General features: G+C 42.7%; 1 protein-coding gene across 7 annotated transcripts in view; it reads right to left on the bottom strand.

Annotated features, from left to right (window-relative positions):
* Window positions 1-2,909: 2,909 nt before the first annotated feature.
* Window positions 2,910-18,197, bottom strand: part of TMC6 (transmembrane channel like 6) — a 40,118-nt gene continuing 24,830 nt past the window's right edge. For all 7 annotated transcript variants that reach the window (XM_061615883.1, XM_061615886.1, XM_061615882.1 and 4 more), the window contains 11 exons: window positions 17,911-18,066; window positions 17,178-17,350; window positions 13,776-13,857; window positions 12,253-12,350; window positions 11,138-11,233; window positions 9,259-9,334; window positions 8,538-8,671; window positions 7,111-7,287; window positions 5,647-5,725; window positions 4,712-4,791; window positions 2,910-3,423 (listed from right to left, as the gene is read on the bottom strand). In XM_061615883.1, the coding sequence (XP_061471867.1) occupies window positions 4,735-4,791; window positions 5,647-5,725; window positions 7,111-7,287; window positions 8,538-8,671; window positions 9,259-9,334; window positions 11,138-11,233; window positions 12,253-12,350; window positions 13,776-13,857; window positions 17,178-17,350; window positions 17,911-18,066 (1,128 nt within the window). In that variant the 3' untranslated portion in view covers window positions 2,910-3,423; window positions 4,712-4,734. The remainder of the gene's footprint in view (window positions 3,424-4,711; window positions 4,792-5,646; window positions 5,726-7,110; window positions 7,288-8,537; window positions 8,672-9,258; window positions 9,335-11,137; window positions 11,234-12,252; window positions 12,351-13,775; window positions 13,858-17,177; window positions 17,351-17,910; window positions 18,067-18,197) is intronic.

Genomic DNA, 18,197 nt, shown 5'->3' with positions numbered 1-18,197 from the left:
GACCAACCCAAATTGTCTTTGCATTTTGACAAATTTGTAGGGCAGTACAATATCTCAGACAGGAGGTCAGATCCCCTGCTCCCCTGGTGCATTCACTAGAGCTGCCCAATTTCCCTGCTTTTTAAAGTTTAATATAAATATCTGTTGGCTATAGGTATGTTCTTAAACCGCAAGGTTTTTGCCTAAATGAATTTCTCTGCTTTTTAATCTGGGAGGTAAGAAATGGGATCCTGTGCAAGTTTGCTGAGAATGGATTGATCATTTGCATGTTTTTTGAGTTCAGTGGGATTTACTCCCATGCAATTATGCTTAGGATAGGTAAAACTGACCATGGGGGGAGGAGGAGGAGGGAGGGGGGCTGGAGTGGGCAGGGGAGGAAGAAGGAGGGAAGGGGAGGAAGAAGGGAGGAGGAAGGGAGAGGAGACGGGAAGGATGGGAAAGGCAGGTCTGATCATTTATTTATTTATTATATTTATATCCCACCCTTTCTCCCAGTAGGAGTCCAGGGCGGTAAACAAAAGCACTAAAAACACTTTAAAACATCATAAAAACAGACTTTAAAATAGATTAAAACACAACAACCATTAAAAACATATTAAAACACCTTGAAAAACTTTTTTTAAAAAAGCTTTAAAAACATTTTAAAAAGAGGTTTAAAAATATTTTAAACAGCAATTCCAACACAGATGCAGACTGGGATAAGGTCTCTACTTAAAAGGCTTGTTGATCATTTGCATGCTTATTGAGTTCAATGGAATTTACTCCTGTGCAATCATTGTTAGGATAGGTAAAACTGGTGGCACCGACCCTGTGGAGTTCCCTCCCCTTAAATATTAGACAGGAGCCATCTGTATTATCTTTTTGTCACCTATTGAAGACCTTCCTCTTTCAACAAGCCTTTTAAGTTGAGACCTAATCCCAGCCTGCGTCTGTGTTGGAATTGCTTTCTAATATGTTTTTAACCCTTTTTAAAAAAAACAATATGTTTTTAATCTTTTTTAAAAGATGTCTTGAAAGCTTTGTAAAAATGTTTTTAAAGATGTTTTGTTTTAATGTATTTTAAAGTCTGTTTTTACAACATTTTAAAATGTTTTTAGTGCTTTTGTTTGCCACCCTGGGCTCCTGCTGGGAGGAAGGGAGGGATATATATCAAATAAAAAATAAATAAATAAAAATAAAACTGACCATGGGGGAGGGGAGAGAGGGGAGCAGAAGGAGGGGGGAGAAGGAGGGGAGAGGGGCAAAGGAAGGGGAGGGAAGGGGCAAAAGGGAGGTGATGGGAGGGAGGAGGAGGGCAGGGCAGGTTAGGTTTGATCATTGGCATGCTTATTGAGTTCAGTGGGATTTACTTCCATGCAATCATGCTTAGGATAGGTGAAACTGACCATGGGGGAAGGGGAAGGAGGGGACTGGAAGGGGATGGGGGAGGGGAAGGGAGGGGTCAAGGAAGGGAGAGGGAAGGGGCAAGAGGGAGGGGATAGGAGGGAGGGCAGGTTTCATCATTTGCATACTTTTTGAGTTCAGTGGGATTTACTCCTATGCAATCATGCTTAGGATAGGTGAAACTGACCTGGAGGAGGGGCAGGGAGGGGAGGAGGACAGGAAGGGGGAGATGGAGGAAGGGGGAGGGGGGAGAGGGACGAAGGGGGAGGGGAGAGAGAAGGGAAGAGATTGGGTGGGTAGGCACTGGGCAGAGGGGAAGCCCCTTTCCTTTCCAAAAAGGAAAACATTGTGAACAGTTTCATTGTTTTTCAGTGTTTCCCCCACCTTTTTATTCTACAGCAGGCACATGTAGCCTCCCACCAAAATTTAAACCAAAGCTCTCATTGGCCACATCCACACCAGACCTTTATTTCACTTTAGACAGGCATGGCTTCTCCCAAAGAATCCTGGGAAGTGTAGTTAGTGAAGGGTGCTGAGAGTAGCTAGGAGATACCCTATTCCCCTCACAGAGCTTCAGTCAGAGTGGCTGACTATTAAACCACTCTGGCCACTAGAGCTCTGTCAGAGGAATTGGAGTCTCCTCTCAGCACCCTTCAGAAATGACATTTCCCAAGATTCTTTGGGGAAAGCCATGACTGTTTGAAGTGAAATAAAGGTCTGGTGTGGATGTGGCTCCCTGATTAGGCAAACCCAGCAGCTGGGAGTCTGGCTTTTAGAACACTGACAGTTGGTTTTTACTGAGCATGCCCAGCCCTATCATTGAGTTCAAGCCAAAATTTTTTAAATTAATTAAAAATCAGCCAGGCATTTTTTAAACTTTTAAACTGCAGAAGATGAAGGTCAGAGTATGGGGCAAGGTCAGTAACAGGATTACAGGTACTCTGTGAACATGGCTGACGTTTAATTAATTTCAACAAATTATGATTGAATTTGGGCTCCTGGGCTCCTGCTGGGAGCAAGGGCGGGATATAAATATAACGACAATAATAATGAGAACTCTGACAAAAGAAGCCCAAAAGGGGTCTGGTTTTTCTCTCTCTCTTTTCACACTTTGAACTCTCGAGTCTCTCTGACTGTTTTGTGTATCACCATGAAAATTTAGAGGATTGTTAAGCAAGTTCAGGACTATAAGTTTTGTAAGGTTTTGTTTTGAAATGAGCTAATAGGAAGCATCAGAATGGTATGGGGGTATTTTTAATTTAACATTGCGGAATGCAAAAAATCAATGCTGGCTGTAGTATACAGTCACTTTCATGGCTGTATAATTATCATCAAAAACTGTAATGTATCCTGCTTTTCAGGCAATTATTGTCTCCCAAAGCATCAATAAAAAAAGAGGTCCTACCATCAGGTTCACAAACGGAGGAAACAAGAAAAAGGGGAAGGGAAGGGTAAAGGAGGGAGACCAGCTCTTCACAAGAACTTCATGGACAGCAGTAAGACATTCACCATGACTTAGCTGCAACTAGGTAGTTTTTCAAAAGAGTTTGTTTTTAATAGCATCAAATCAAGATGTCCTTGGTAAAAATGGCATCCTACTAACAAACGTCTTATAATCTTCATATTGTACATCCACGACTTTGCAAACCCACTATGGAAAGCCCAAGAGCAAGGCCGATTACACTATTAAAGTTCAGTGTTTGGGCCTTCTCTTTTAAAAATCCTTAGGTTCTGTATTATTCAAGTAGTTTAGGGACTCTTTGATCCAGTTCAAGGAATATTTCCATTTTTCTGTCTGTGGATGCTGGAACTGCCAGCAAATTGTAGGAATGAATGTTCTTGGGCTGAAAGTAGATGAGATTCCTGTGAAATCTTCTGAACAGGGAGAAGCTTGAAGGCAAACAACATGAGACTGAAGTTTTTAGCAGCTTCGGGGCTATTCCTCAGGGCATTCCTAGAGGATCCAATATTTATTCTTCATCTCCCAGGAAACATTTCAGGCTAAGGTTAATTTTGACCATTCAGTGATGAGGTCCTGGACTGAAATGGAATTTTCAGCTGTCATTATTATTAAAGAACTAGTTAGTGTTTTTTTTACCTTCAGAATAATGGTCCTTCTAATGGACCACTCAGCAGCAACACCTACTTTTTCAATCTTTTCTTTTAGTGCTTTTATTTTTAATTGCTCACTTCCCAGAATGGCTGTTAGTGAAACACCCTCACCTCTACCCTTGCTTGAAAATTCTTGTCTTGGGAGTGTGCTGGAAAGGATGAGTGTATTGTGTCCCCTAGAGTACCATTCAGGGAACAGAAGAACTAAAAGATTTCCAGTATATAGGGACAAACCACATGCAACAGTGCAACAATGTTGTGTTATACAAGCGGACCATACCAATTTCCTATTACGCAGGGTGGAGCACTCTAAAATGAAGCATGGGTGAGACGAACTGAACCCTTCTCTCACCTGCTCGTTCCTCCCATAAACCGCCCTGGGCTCCTACTAGGAGGAAGGGTGGGATATAACTCAAATAATAAATAAATAAATAAACCACCTCCCCCCCCGCCCCCAGACACGGCTCTTTTGGCAGGGACTATTTATGATCTCACAGTCCCATTGGGAGAAAAAACAGTTTGGAGAAAAGGACAAGCAATGGCTAAAGCTCGGCAACCCTCCCACTTTCCAATGCTGCAGTTGCTCCAGTGCCCCGCTTCATAGGAATTTGGTAGCAATCCAATTCCCTCCAATCTGTTCAGACAATGATTTGTTTGCCATCCCCCCCACCATTGTGCAATTTGCTTCTATCAAGTTGATTTTTTTTAACAAAAAACTTTTCACAAAGGACTGCATGTTTGTGCACATGTAGGCATGCACTAAGCAGAAACAGGAGAGAGCTGCAACACAGCCAAGGCTTGTCTCATTAGCCCTTTCTGCAAGTGTTTTATTCACAAAACCAACACACAAGCAGTGAGAATGGGGGCAAGTGTGCAAAGTTCTGTCATCGTCATCAGGGGAGTCTCCTGTACTCATGGAGGCTCCCTCCACAATTCAGAACACTGGAATATTAGGGTGCCATGATGCACCATTCAAAAGCTTCTCCCTGCCTTGCAGGATATTGAGCTCTCAGTACTGATTGCACAGACATGAAGCCACAGGCTGTCTGGACTCAGTGCAAAGTGTACACTCGCTTTAGCTAAGGCTCTAGTCCATTATTTATGGATGAACTACCCAGTCAGGCACATCCTCTCCTCTGAACAGCAGCAACATCCTATCATTTCCATGGAACTCCTTGATAGCCTTACTTCATCTTCAATTGCTCTAAAGCCTTACCTCATTCTTTAATTGCTGCATTCTCATTTCCCATATATAGTATGAAGCTTCTGAATGATAAACATCTTGTCTTCGCCTTCCTGGAACACCAGAGACATTTAAGGTGAGTTTTGGGAAACTGACTTTCCAAACAAATATTAGGAGTGGATATTAAGGTTGAAACAAATATGATCTGTGCTAACTTGATCCAGCTCAAGGAACGTTTCCATTTGCCTGTCCATAGCAGCTGGAATTGCTAGCAAATTGTAAGAATGGAAGTTTGGGGACTGAAGGTATATGAGATTATTGTGAAATTTTCTGAACAGAGAGAAGTCTGAGGGCAGACAGCAGGAGACTGACGTTTTCAGTAGCATGGGGCTATTCCCCAGAGCATTCCTGGAGGGCCCAACATCTATTCTCCTTCTCCCATGAAGTATTTCAGGAGGAGAACAAAGGTTCATCATGCCCATTGCTTTTCCCCTGTTGCTGTAGGGGTCTACTGCTAGAGGTTTGTTTTATTATGATTAGTGAAGTGCCCTGCCATGATGACAGGAAGAATTCATGTGGACAAAGGGCCTGTCCATAGCAGGGACCCTATGTGGAAAATGCATTGCATCTGTAGATCTTTGTGTACAAGCACTTTACACACACACACACACACACACATGTGCATCTTCAGGAGTACCTTTCAGTGGAAACAGCATGTATTCTATTGCAGTACACAGTGCACTTTTACCGCAGGGGAAATAACCTGCCATTTACTCCGGGAAAGGAATAGACTACAGCCCATTTGCTTTGGTTCCAATAAAACCCAAGAATTGAGGGCTTGCTTCTTAGGCTCTCACTATCAGCATGGTACTTCTCTGCTTCAATAAAGCAGGAATATCAGCTCCTTCAGGTCTCAGATCTGCATAAAAGAAAGCAGACCTACCCATCCATCCACCATCAGTACTCACATTGGCAATCTGCTCCTTCAGCAGGGTTATGATTTTCCGCTGACCTTTCACCACTTGAATATTGAGGTAGATCACAGCTCTACAAATCACAAAGGTGTCACATATGATGAGCACAATGAGAAGAGCAATGTGCACACTAGAGATGTTGAGTGGATCAGTGGCAGAAGGAATGTGTCATTGTGGATTCATTTGTGTTTTTAAATTGTTTTTTTCAAAATGTGTTTTTAAATTTGTATATTTATTTTTAATGTTTTTAATTGTAAACTGCCCAGAGAGCTTCAGCTATGAAGCAGTATATAAATGAAATAAATAAATAAATATAGATTACAGGGGAAGCACTAAATACTCCAGATTCATTGGGCAGTCAGAAATCCCAGAAGCTGGTGCACCTAAAACACTCCTTCCAATGAGTATCATGGTGCCACAGGCATTGAGAGCTATGAGAAGAATATTCCATTAAGCGTGGTTACCTGAACACAGAAACACCCCCAAATCGCCATGGCTGGATTACATTGAGATTATATTATGTAGTACAGGGGTAGCCAAAGTGATGCCCTCCATCTGCTGTACAACTCTCATCAGCCATAGCCAGCGTGACCAACGGTCACAGATTATGAGATCTAGAGTCCAATAATATCTGGAGAAGACCACATAAGAAATCAGGTTTATTTGGTGGTGGTGGTGGTTCTTTCCTCCTCCTCCTCCTCCTCCTTCTTCATTTTTAGAATTTATATACCGCACTTCCTCCCATAGGAGCCCAGGCCACACCAACAGGATAGAAGAAAAGCTTGAAATATGCAAGTTTACTTTCTATTTACAGGTTTAGCAAGTTGCAGTAGTGTCAGCTTATAAGAGACCCCAGCTTGAAAGAGAGGGATGCCTCACAGTGGAAACCATCAGCCACTTTTACAGAATGGCTCCGAGCATTGCTGGTGCTACTGCAGCTGAGCTATATTAAGAGGGCACACAATCAACCTTCATCCTAATCATATGATGGGCTAAGGTGCCAATGAGGACCATTTAATGTTGGTGGAAATTCATTATTTCCAAAATATGCCAACTGGAAGAAATGTGATTTAATTCTTTGAATTTTGAAATTATCAGCCCCATTTATGAAAAAGATATAAAAGGTGTATTCTTATCAGTTACAAGGCCACTGAGGAAAGCATCTGTTGAAATGTGTTCGACTGTGTTTTATTATATATGGACATTGATTTGAAGTTGTATGTATAACCAGTTTATGCTGGTTTTATGGTTCTATAAAATATTTTACATTAAATTATATTCTACTTTTAATTCACTGTATTAAATGTGTACCTTAACTCTTTTTTTGAGCAGGGTTAAGGTGTATTCCATATATGGTAAACAATGTATTCTCCAAACTGCCCTGATTTTGTTGGGTTAGGAGGGGAGAAACTGCCCATGACTTTCTAAACTTAGATAAACATAGTCTTTCCAACTTACAGCAAAATTCCAGCAATTAGAAACAGGAAGAAACTATTTTGGATCAGGTGCTGGTGGATCCAGGTAAACCAGGTGAGATTTGGGTTGGATTGCTCCAGTTCTAGAACCCATATCTTCCCAGATTCATAGATGGTTTCATGGGTTTGGAAGGGTCCACATATCTCTGATGGTCTAACTCTGGATGGACAAAGAACAACTGAGCATGAAAGGGACGTTCAAAAGACTATTATTCTAATTGGCTTACAAAGGCTACATATCTAATAATTTATTTTTACAGTTATTTACACAGCTCTTTTCAAAAGTAACTTACAAAGCAGTTTGCAGCATAAAAACCATAATCAATCCCTCTATTTTCCAAGTTCAAGGGAGAGTATTATTGGTTATTTAGCCAGAAGAGAGTTATCAGTAGGCTTGGGGAAACCTAAAGGTTTGAAGCAGTGGGGAAAACAACCAAGATCAAAAGCAAAACTTAAGGGCAATTCCTCTCCCCTCCCCCAAAAAACCCCAGCCCAACGAGGACAAGTAAGTGTGGTCAATGACCATGGAATACTGACTGAATGTTTGAGTTAAAACAACAACAACAGAAAGCCAGGTGGAAAGGGGAATGGAACTGAGTATTATGGATAAGCCATGGCTGATTGCAACAGTAAATAGGAGTACTCTCCATTGCAACATTTTACTGCAGGTCCCACTTAGGTTTAATCAAAACCAACTTCATACATGTCTGGATATTCAACAGTCTGCACTAGCAAGGACCCCTTTTCAAGTGTTTCTCTTATATTCCAATTTGCACAGACATTTATTTATGCAATCCCCCTCTCATTTCTGAAGTAACATACCATGTGTTTAGCAACTTTTAAAAAAGGTGTGCATGTCTAACAATGTGGAAGCCTGGTGTAATTTGAGAAGGGAAACAAAAAACCCTTAATTATGTCTGATCCCACTATGGAAAGAGTGGTTTACAATATGTCCTGTAAACAGGATGCCACATGCAAGACTTCAGACAGCATTCCTCAAAGGGACAACAAGAAATAGTCTGTTAAAAAAGACACCACATTTTAAGCTGCAATGACAGCATGGACACAGGCTCACCAGTATGAGCAATACTGTTCAGACTTTACTACCCTGACAGGAGACCACACTAAAAAGCACTGACTGCACTAGCATGGGTGGAAGCTCCGCTTTTATGACAGAGGGAGCAATGACTCCATTTGGTAACATGGTGCCTTTCCTGTGGGCTAGGACACAAGCTTTATAGTAAAATGGGACTGAAAGGCCCACATGGGCAGGCAGTTTTGATATTGGATGTGGTGGCTAACAGAACTGGAATTAACAGAAGTGTGGCAAAGGAGGAATCCTACAATTGTGACCCACAACACCTGAAATGTAACTGCATCACTTTACAATTGCACAGAAAATCTACTCACGCCCAGATGGTGTAAGAGAGGAATATGGAGGCGCCCAGGAATGAAGGGAAGCACAGTAAGGTGATGAAAATGGTGCTCATGTGGGATGCACGCCAGGGTTTACTGGGAGACTGGCAATTTCTCATCAAGCTGGTCTGGCAGAGGGGGTGGGAAACGCACACCGTTTAAAATAGCTTACTTACTCTCCTAATAGCAATAGCTTCTGAATGGATCTTAACCATATACTGAGGAAGACGAACCACAGCAAGTTCTTTGCATGTATCTGGAACCTTGCTGATGGAACAGCAACTCAGTGGGGGAAATGGCCAACAGGGAAAGCAGTAAGCACCCTTTCTCATCCACTGCTTCTGTGCTCAGAATAGCAGCCTCCCAGGGTTGCTTTTTATTTTTTTAAAAATAGGGATTTATTATACAGTATACATTTTGCTTGTTACATGTATCTGCCCCATAGCTTCTGATGACTAATAAGGGCACAAATTAGGCTGCTTTCTGCTAGCCAAGGAGCCCTATTAGATTTCCCCTTCCTTGCATTGTCTTCTAGACTGAGCTAGCTACAGATCTGGGAGGTACTCCTCCTTCCACTCAGTATGATTTGCTAGCTTTTCTTCACCCTGATTTCTCTGTCCCATAACGCTTCCACAATCCATCACTTTGCTTATGCATGCCTCCTCAGTGCAATGGAAGTGCATTAGAGCCGGTATGAGATGGGCAGCTTATTTACCTTCTTAATATAGAACAAGAGCAGCAACTTGAGGATTTGGACAACAGGGAGGAGCGGAGCAAAGAAGACTCCCAGCCTGGGGGCGGGGGGAAACAAAAAAAAGAGACATTAATTTACTTAGCTGAGCTTGTGAAGCACTCACACTTCTGCACCAGAACCTTTCAAATTGTGCAACCAGAACCCTGTGAATTATTTTATATCATTTAGTTAAGATGCAAGTTTTCAAAGAATATGGAATGGTTTGACAAAGGCTGAAAGAAATTAATGCACAGGAAGACTGGAGATGCAGATTCATGGGCTGCAGGGTAAATGATAAGGAGACATGATGGACACAGGCTCCACCCCATATACATGTATTTGTGATGCTGATCTGATCTAAACATTTTAATGTTATTAAATAAAATGCAGAACCACTGGCAGCTTTACCCATCAACTCCTTTTGTTTTGTACTTCTACCCAACTCTGCCCAAATATATTCATGCCTCTGGCGCTAAGAACTATAAACCATGTAGAGGGGTTTTTTTTTTTACAATCAAGCAGTATATAAATCTTATTAAATAAACAAATATACTTGATTTTTAAAAGTGGCAGCAAACCAAGAGTGCTCCGATTTTGAATTCTATACCAGATGCTGCATTCAAATGACACTTCTAAGAAGACACAGCTCTGTCTATAGGTTATACTTCTACAAGCTGAAGATATTTCAAAAGGAGGTGCATATGTAACAAACAAGAGATCTAGACAATTTAGTAGGGCTTTGTGTGTCTTGGAAAGACAGTGGCTATCTAATAATAATACAGTGCTTTAAAAGGAAGGAAAACAAGTACAAAGCATCACAAAATTCTGTTGTGGAGGCTTCTCTCCTTTAACCAAATAACTTTTGACTCTTCCTCACCTGTCACCTAGCAGCAGCCATTCCATCAGGCTGCAGCAGATGGAGAGAAGGGAAGCAGGGCTATTTCATCGGCTCTGCTGAGAGACCAGCTGCCTTTTGCTGTCTCTCTTCCTCAACTGACACTTAGCAGTAGTTCTTCCAACAGGCTGCCTGAACTGTTTCCATACCAAGGTGGTCATTACGTAACTTAAGAACTGGCTGTCTGATCCTCCTTCCCCATACCTTTTTCTTTGTGTGTCCTGCTTTTAGATTATAAGCCTGAGGTCAGGGACTGTCTATTATTATTATTATTATTATTATTATTATTATTATTATTATTATTAACAACAACAACAACAGCAGCAGCAGCAGCAACAGCAACAGCAACAACAATAGATCTATAAGCCTATCTGGGAGCCTTTTAAGCTGAAAACAAGGGCAAAATGCTTAAAATAAAAAAAATAATCACCAACATGGGGCTCACGTACAGAACCCAGTGGTACTCTATAAACTGTATCAGTGGAGATTTAAAGGAAATGTAAAGACATCCTGTTTCAAAGTGATTAATTAGGATTAAATTATTGCTGGTCTAGATATTTATTTAAGAAGTATTGCTATTTGTGGAGTCTGTGGCTCAGAGGTAGAGCACATGTTTTACATGCAAAAGTTCCCAGGTTTAATCTGCTGGTAAGCCTGTGGACTTCCAATCTGAAATCCTGGAGAGCCCCTGCCAGTGAGTATAAGCAATACAGGGCAGACAGACCAGTGGTATGACTCAGTAAGGCACCTTCCTACATTAACGTATGTTGATGCGTTGAAAGCCACCTTGAATACCTCAGATGGGACAGGGTACAAATGTTTCAAATAAAATTCACATGTTCTAAAGATCCTCAGCCTTCACTGAAAGCAGTTTAGTGTTTTTATCTGCAGGAACAGAGCAAACTAATATGAATGTTGGGAGAAGAGGTAGTGACCCTGAAAAGCATGGAAATGGGCATCTCTCACCAGGTCAAGGTTTGTCCGTAAATGAGTTCCAGTACGTTTCGCGCAATGTCAAACTCAGGCCTCCGTTTACTCTGCAGCTTCTTCTCCAAAATAATCCTGAGTGGCGCAGAAAAGGGAGAGAGAGATTGACTGGGTTGTATCCAACAAAGTCACTGCACAACAGGAACAACTTCTTCTCAGATGTGCTCTGGGGATTCCCCAGTTCTCCAGAGCAGATGTGGAGGAGTGCAGGAGGCATGCAGGGGGAGAAGTTCTACGGAGCAAGTGGAAGTTGTTTCGCTCGTGCAATGATTTCATTTGATTCAACCCAGTGAATCTGAACTTTTTTTAAATTAACTGATCAATTAAGAAGCACTCATTACCACAGAAATGTAACAATCAAGGATTCTTTTCCACAAATGCCTTTTCCTTCCCCTTTCTTTTCTTCAGCAGCTTTCTATAATGTCTCAGAGGAAGACACCCTAATTCTTAGGCAGGCTGCCCACCATATCCCCAAAGGTTCTGCCATAAAATTTGATCCTGAAAGTTTGCATTTGTCTCTTTTCTCCAGCAGGATCATGATTTGCAAGGGAAAGGGGAGAGAACAGCCCAATCCTAATCACGTTTACAGTGAAGTAAGTTCCATAAATGTAACTAACTTAGTTGAAATTATTACTGAGTGAGGGTGCAATCTGCATTCCCACTACAGTCAAACGGCAAACCTCCCAAGCATCCGGACTGCATCCCAGGATCCTCCCATAGCCGGATTTAAGAGACAACATTCTTCATCCCATCCCATAAACATAATAATAGTGGGAAACAGTCTACCCTTTTGTCACTCTTAAATATTTTGACCACAGGGTATTAAATATTAAGTAACACCAAGTGTGTGCCCAGCAACTGTGGACAGATGGAGTGAGGCAGTGGAGGTTAGAGGCTCCAATGTCAGTGGGGCAGTGAATCCACTTCCAGGTTTTAGTCTAAACTTTCAACAGGTGTCCAAAGTGCTGAGCTCCTTGAAAATTCCAGCTAAAAACCCAAGCAGATTAACTGACCCACTGACATTCGATGGGGTGTTGCCTGGGCATGCCAGAGAAAGTTTTGTTATTTGGAAAGGGGGTTGGCCTAAACAGTACCTCCACATCAGCTCTCCAAAGAAGGTGTCCAAGAGGATGAAAATGAAATCCATCACCACCAAGCGGTAGAGCTCCTGCCCCACAAAGGTCTCCCAGCACTGCGGAAAGATAGCACTGCCTGCTTCAGAATGACAGACGGAAGGGCTCCTTCTCTTTCCCCAGTACACAGTCTCCCCCTTGCAACAGGCAAATCCACACTGTCCATTCCCCAAGCTCACATGTGCATTGTGCCCCCTCAGCCTCGTTGCTACCTTTGTGTCCCCTCCTTGGCAACCAGCCATTCCTTATATAAACCTAGCAAAATCCATGTACAGGACCCAACTTTCATTCTTACCATTTTGTGCTATGCTTCCCAACCCTTTAAAACCCACAACGACAGTCAATTTATAATAGGGTTCATGTTCTGATCTGAGGAAGGGCTGAAGGGCCAGGCCTACCTACTGACCCCCATGAAGGAAGTACACAGGCAAAGGGCTCTATAACCTCCCCCTGCCCCCCGGAAGCAGAGAGCGCTTATGCATCTTAGCTAGTTGTTCCAAATTTGCCTGTTTCTTGGCTCACACACAGGAGCGAGCTGGTGAGATGCGTGAAGGCAGAGCTCTCTGAGTCTCCATTGCTGCTCCTGCTGAAGAAGAACAAGTTAAAGAGCCCTTTGCTGGCGTGTTGGCAGCGAAGAAAGTGACCAAGAAACCTAATAATGCAGATGGAGGCAGGATGCTTTGGGATCTGCTGGGAGCCATAAGCCAAATCCCATAAGCCCCTACAACATCAGTTGCCTATTTCTACTTTATATTCTCCTTCGGTGCATGGCTAGGGGCATTTCCTGATGCCCCTTCTCCTGTATGTTCCACAGTTGAAGGTATGTATCCACATATATGCAGCAGGATGCACTTGCACCCAGTACACTAAGCCTGCTTGTGCAGAAAGGCCTACTCGTCTCTCCTGGAAGCTCTTGGCCAACCAGTTTCTTCTCAGTCTGCTGTTTCTCAAAATCCTGATTCCTGACCAATAAGGTGCAAGTTGAGTCTGTTTCTGCTATGCGGAAAGAGCCGGCAGAAGGATGATGTTCAGTCTCTTGCTTTTGAAGGGGGGCAGGGCTCCAATTACCTCAGGTTAAATGAAGGAATACTAAGCCCACCCTTCCTGCAGCCAACGGATTTTCCTTCTGTTCCATAAATATATACTGTGTTTTAGTTTTAACATGTTTGCTGCACGGATTTGATTTAAGAACCTCATTTTCAGCATAAACAGGGTTTAAGAGGTCATTCCAAAACGAAAAAAGCTTTTCATTGCACAGACTTTTTCATTTTCAAAAGGCCCTTTCTCATTTTCCATAGCCTGCAGCCATGAGCTATCATGCACCCACACGGAACCATCAGAGGGGGAAAAAGCCCTTTTGTTCCAAGTACACAAAGCCGCTTTTTTCTGTGCTGGGCTTGGTTCAGTATGATAAAGTGACAGCAGACCAGCCACTGCTAGAAATGTTCCAGAAAGAGCCTCACTTGCTACAAATTCACACTAACCTCAATTTTTGAAGATGTCACTTTCCAGCTCAGCCAGTGGTAACACAGCAAGCCTAAGATAACCATTTTCAGAATTAAGTTCCTGGAAAGGAAAGAAGAAAGAAATTTCTTAAGAAACAATATTCTTAGGAAGGAATTTGCTTCCAAGCCAGATTGACCAACTAGCTTGATAAAACACCCCCTCACTTATTATTTCAATGAGGAAGTGCAGGGAATGCTTATCAAATTTTCAGATGACACAAAATTGGAGGGGGGGGGTAGCTAATACCCTGGCAGACAGAAACAAAATTCAAAGTGATCTTGATAGGCTGGAACATTGGGCTAAAAATAACAGAATGAAATTTCACAAGGATAAGGGCAAAGTTCTACAACTAGGAAAAAGAAACCAAATGCACAGTTATAAGATGGGGGATACTTGGTTCAGCATTACTACATGCAAGAAGAATCTTAGAATTGTTGTTCACAAGCTGAACATGAGCCATCAGTGCAATGTGACTGCAAAAATGGCAAATGCTACTTTAGGCTCCATTAACAGAAGTATAATTTCCAAAACATGTGAAGTAGTTTCCCTCTATTTGGCACTGGTTAGGCCTCATCTTGCATACTGCGTTCAGTTCAGGATGCAGACAAACAGGAACAGGTACAGAGGAGGGCAATGATGATGATCAGGGACTAGAAACAAAGTCCTATGGGGAGAAACTGAAAGCACTGGGCATATTTAACCTTGAGAAGAGAAGACTGAGGGGATATATGATAGTACTCTTCAAGTACTTGAAAGGTTGTAACACACTCAGTCATTCCAGAGTGCAAGTCACAGAAGAATGGGATCAAATTACAGGAAAACAGATTTTGGTTGAATATCAGGAAAGACTGTTAGCGTGGTATGACAATGGAACCAATTACCTAGGTTGGTGGTGGGCTCTCCAGCACTGGAAGTGTTCAAGAGACAGCTGGACAGCTACCTGTCGGGTATGCTTTTAGTTGGATTCCTGCATTGAGCAGAGGATTGGACTCAATCGCCTTATAGGCCCCTTCCAACTCTACTATTCTATGATTCTATTATTGTCAGAACAGCAAGAATGCTACCTAGAGAATCTGGTCACACCCATACCATACATTTCAAGCTTCCCCCAAAGAATCCTCAGAACTGTAGTTTGTTAAGGGAGCTGGGAATTGTAGATCTGTGAGGGGATAAACTACAGTTCCCAGGATTCCGGGGGGGGGGATGTGCTTTAACAATATGGTGTGGATTCTGTCTCTTGAACAATTCCACACAAAGACACCCCAAAAAAATGACATACCAGTGGATTCTCCCACCTTGCTCTTCCCCAGTCTTCTTATCTACCCCTCCTTGCTGGTAGCTGAAACAAGCAAAACCCTTTTGTCTCCATGACAACTGGAAGGCAGAAACTGGATGACATAGCTGCATCATCTTTCATAACTGCACAGCTATTAAAGAAAGAGGAAGGCTTTCTGTGTTACAAACTGGGAAATTTGTAGCTTGTGGCTTGGCTCACTTTTGCAAGACATCTCCGCTTTGTGGTCAGAAAGTGACTTTCTGCAGGGCACTGGCCCTTTGCTGTGGAACACTGTTTTTGGACTGCATTAGGTTGATGATTTTTAGGGGGAGGTGTCACTGCTGGATGGAAAGGATGTCTTGCCTTGCAGTCATAGAGCAATGGACTAAATGGCCCTTGGGGCTTTTCTGGCTCTAAAAAAGGCAGGAAAGTATAACAATACAGGAATAGAATACAACTTGAACCAAACTTGTCATCCTTCTTCGAGGATTGTACCATACTTCAAAAAGATACAGAAAGCAGAAGCCACCAGTTGCAACAAATAATAATCATTACTTAAAAGTAGAAAGACAAAGTGAATATTTGAATGAGCAGAACGCAAGATGAAAGAGAACCATTTATCTATGAATGGTAATCCTGAGCAAAATGCTGCTTTCACATTTGTTCAACTGTTAAATGGGTCTCGCTGCTTTAGAGCAAACTTGCAGAAGAGCAGCGAGGTTAGAACATTGCTTTCATATCTTAATTGTTTATTTCCCCCAAGAAGAAGAAGCATGTGTTGAAATGCATCAGGAATCAGTCTGACAATAAACTATTAATTGTATCCAGTGGTTTCTGTCTTTTGCACCATTTTGCTGTTTCTGTCCTAGACAGAACGAGCACCAAGAATTGACCTCATGAACCAGTCTGTGCTCCCTAGCTTGCTCCCTCATTCCAAACCACATGAAGCCTCAGCAAAAAGGGACCTGCTTGTGCAATATTAAGACTCTGAAGAGCTCCATCTTACTGCTCCCTGACTTGGTCCCAGATGCTAATATCTATTATCATCATCATCACCACCACCACCATTTTCCTCCAAGGAGCTTAAGGTGGCACACATGGTTCTCCCCCTTCCTCATTTTATCCTCACAACAACCCTGTGAGTTAGGTTAGGCTGACTGACAGTGACTGGCCCAAGTTCACCCAGTGAGCTTCATAGTTTGTGGGAATTTGAAACCCTGGTCTCTCAAGTCCTAAGTCTCCAACAGTGAACAGTTCTCAGATCCCTTCCAGACAGGAAGTGCAGGGAAGAAATAAACTCCCACAGACAGAAAACAAAAGCAGGACAGGATATACCTTCCTTGAATGTTTTCCCTTTCTTGGGGCTTTTTAGTTTAGAGAAAAGATGAGTAAGAAGTGACAGAAGTGTAGAAAATTATGCATGGCATGGAAAAAGTGGATAGAGAAAAGTTTTTCTCCCTCTCTCCTAATGCTAGAACTTGTGGACATCCAATGAAGCTGAATGTTGGAAGATTCAGGGCAGACAAAAGGAAGTACTTCTTCATGCAGCGTGTAGTTAAATTATGGAATTCACTCCCACAAGAGGCAGTGATGGCCACCAACTTGGATGGCTTTAAAAGAAATTAGAGAAATTCATGGAGGATAAGGCTATCCATGGCTACTAGCCATGATGGCTATGCTCTGCCCCCATAGTAGGAGGTGGTATGCTTCCAAATACCAATTGCTAGAAACCGCAGGAGGAGAGAATGCTCTTTGCATTCAGGCTCTACTTGTGGGCTTCTCATTGGCAACCGGTTGGCCACTGTAAGAACAAGATGCTGGACTAGATGGGCCACTGGCCTGATCCAGCAGACTCTTCTTATGTTCTGTAGCTTTTATTACAAATAAGGGCATTGAGGAAGTCTTGGGGAAGGGAACCATTGAGTCCTCTTGTTTCTCTGTTGGCTAAAGTAAAGAGGGAGGGAAGGTCACCAGCACATTCAGACAAGGAGGACCAAGTCTAATACATGCATTTCTAGTGGCAGCAGCTAACACAAAATGCAAAGGAAGCAACATGCCCGTTATGTCTCCTCCCCTCCATTTCAGCTGCCAGGCTCTGTGTTACCTGCAAATGGCGACATACACCTCTAGGATGGGAGATTCCTGCTTTTCCCAAGCAGCCAGGAGGTTGTACATGTAGGGCATGAGCAAGTTAATCAAAGACACCAGCAGAGGCAGGGCCAGGAGCAGGGCTTCTTTCCCAATGCGGCTGCTTCTCGAGAGCTTCTCATGATGAACCTGAGGAGGTGATGCTTAGTGGGTTACTTGTGCCACCCCCTTAAAAAAATACATGGAGCTGGAAGTTCCCCACTCCTACCAACATCTGCTTCTCCACATTGAATGCAAACTGAGCTGTAAATACTAGGAACAGGAGTTAAGCATCAAGGGGTCTACTTTATGACTTAACAGCCACTAAAATAACTACAGTCATACCAGGAAACTGCAGGAGATCATTTCAACATCAGCCTCTTTATTACACTAAAAACAGGCCTCCTTCCTTGGGAGAAACATTTGGAAAATTTGTCTACCCACAGCCTTCCACAGCTTTGGGTCATCAGGTGTTGTTGAACTGCAACTCCCATCATCCCAGGCCATTCCCCATGCTAGCTGGGGATGATAGGGATTGTAGTCCAATAACATCTGGGGACTCAAGGGTGGGAAAGTCATACGAGCCTACTGAACAGCCTCTTTCCCAAGGGAGGTCAAGGATTCCTTGCCATGGATCCAGCAAACCGGAAACAACGATTGTCGCCACATGTGGAGTAGGCCCTCATATGGGGATCTTATAGCTCACTCACCTCGTGAATGTATCCAAAGAAGTAATGAACACCAATGACACACCCCAAAGCAGTGCCCAGAGACAGAGTCCAGGCCATTAGCAGGATTGCCAGCCTCTGCAGTCTCTTACACAGGTTTAAGGGACATGACCTGGACCGCTGCTCAGCTAGACACTCCTGAAAAAGAAAAATCAGGGTGATACATGAGAACAGGGCTGCAATGTGACTTCCTAGTTATGTGGCTGATAAGGAAAGCACAGTGACAGGGATGCATTTTAGGGGGACAGGTAATATACCCAATGTGAAAG

Source organism: Rhineura floridana, chromosome 3 (assembly GCF_030035675.1).
Source record: "Rhineura floridana isolate rRhiFlo1 chromosome 3, rRhiFlo1.hap2, whole genome shotgun sequence".
NCBI lineage: Eukaryota > Metazoa > Chordata > Lepidosauria > Squamata > Rhineuridae > Rhineura > Rhineura floridana.
The sequence above is the reverse complement of the archived record's forward strand: the minus strand, read 5'-3'. Positions and strand labels throughout refer to the sequence as shown.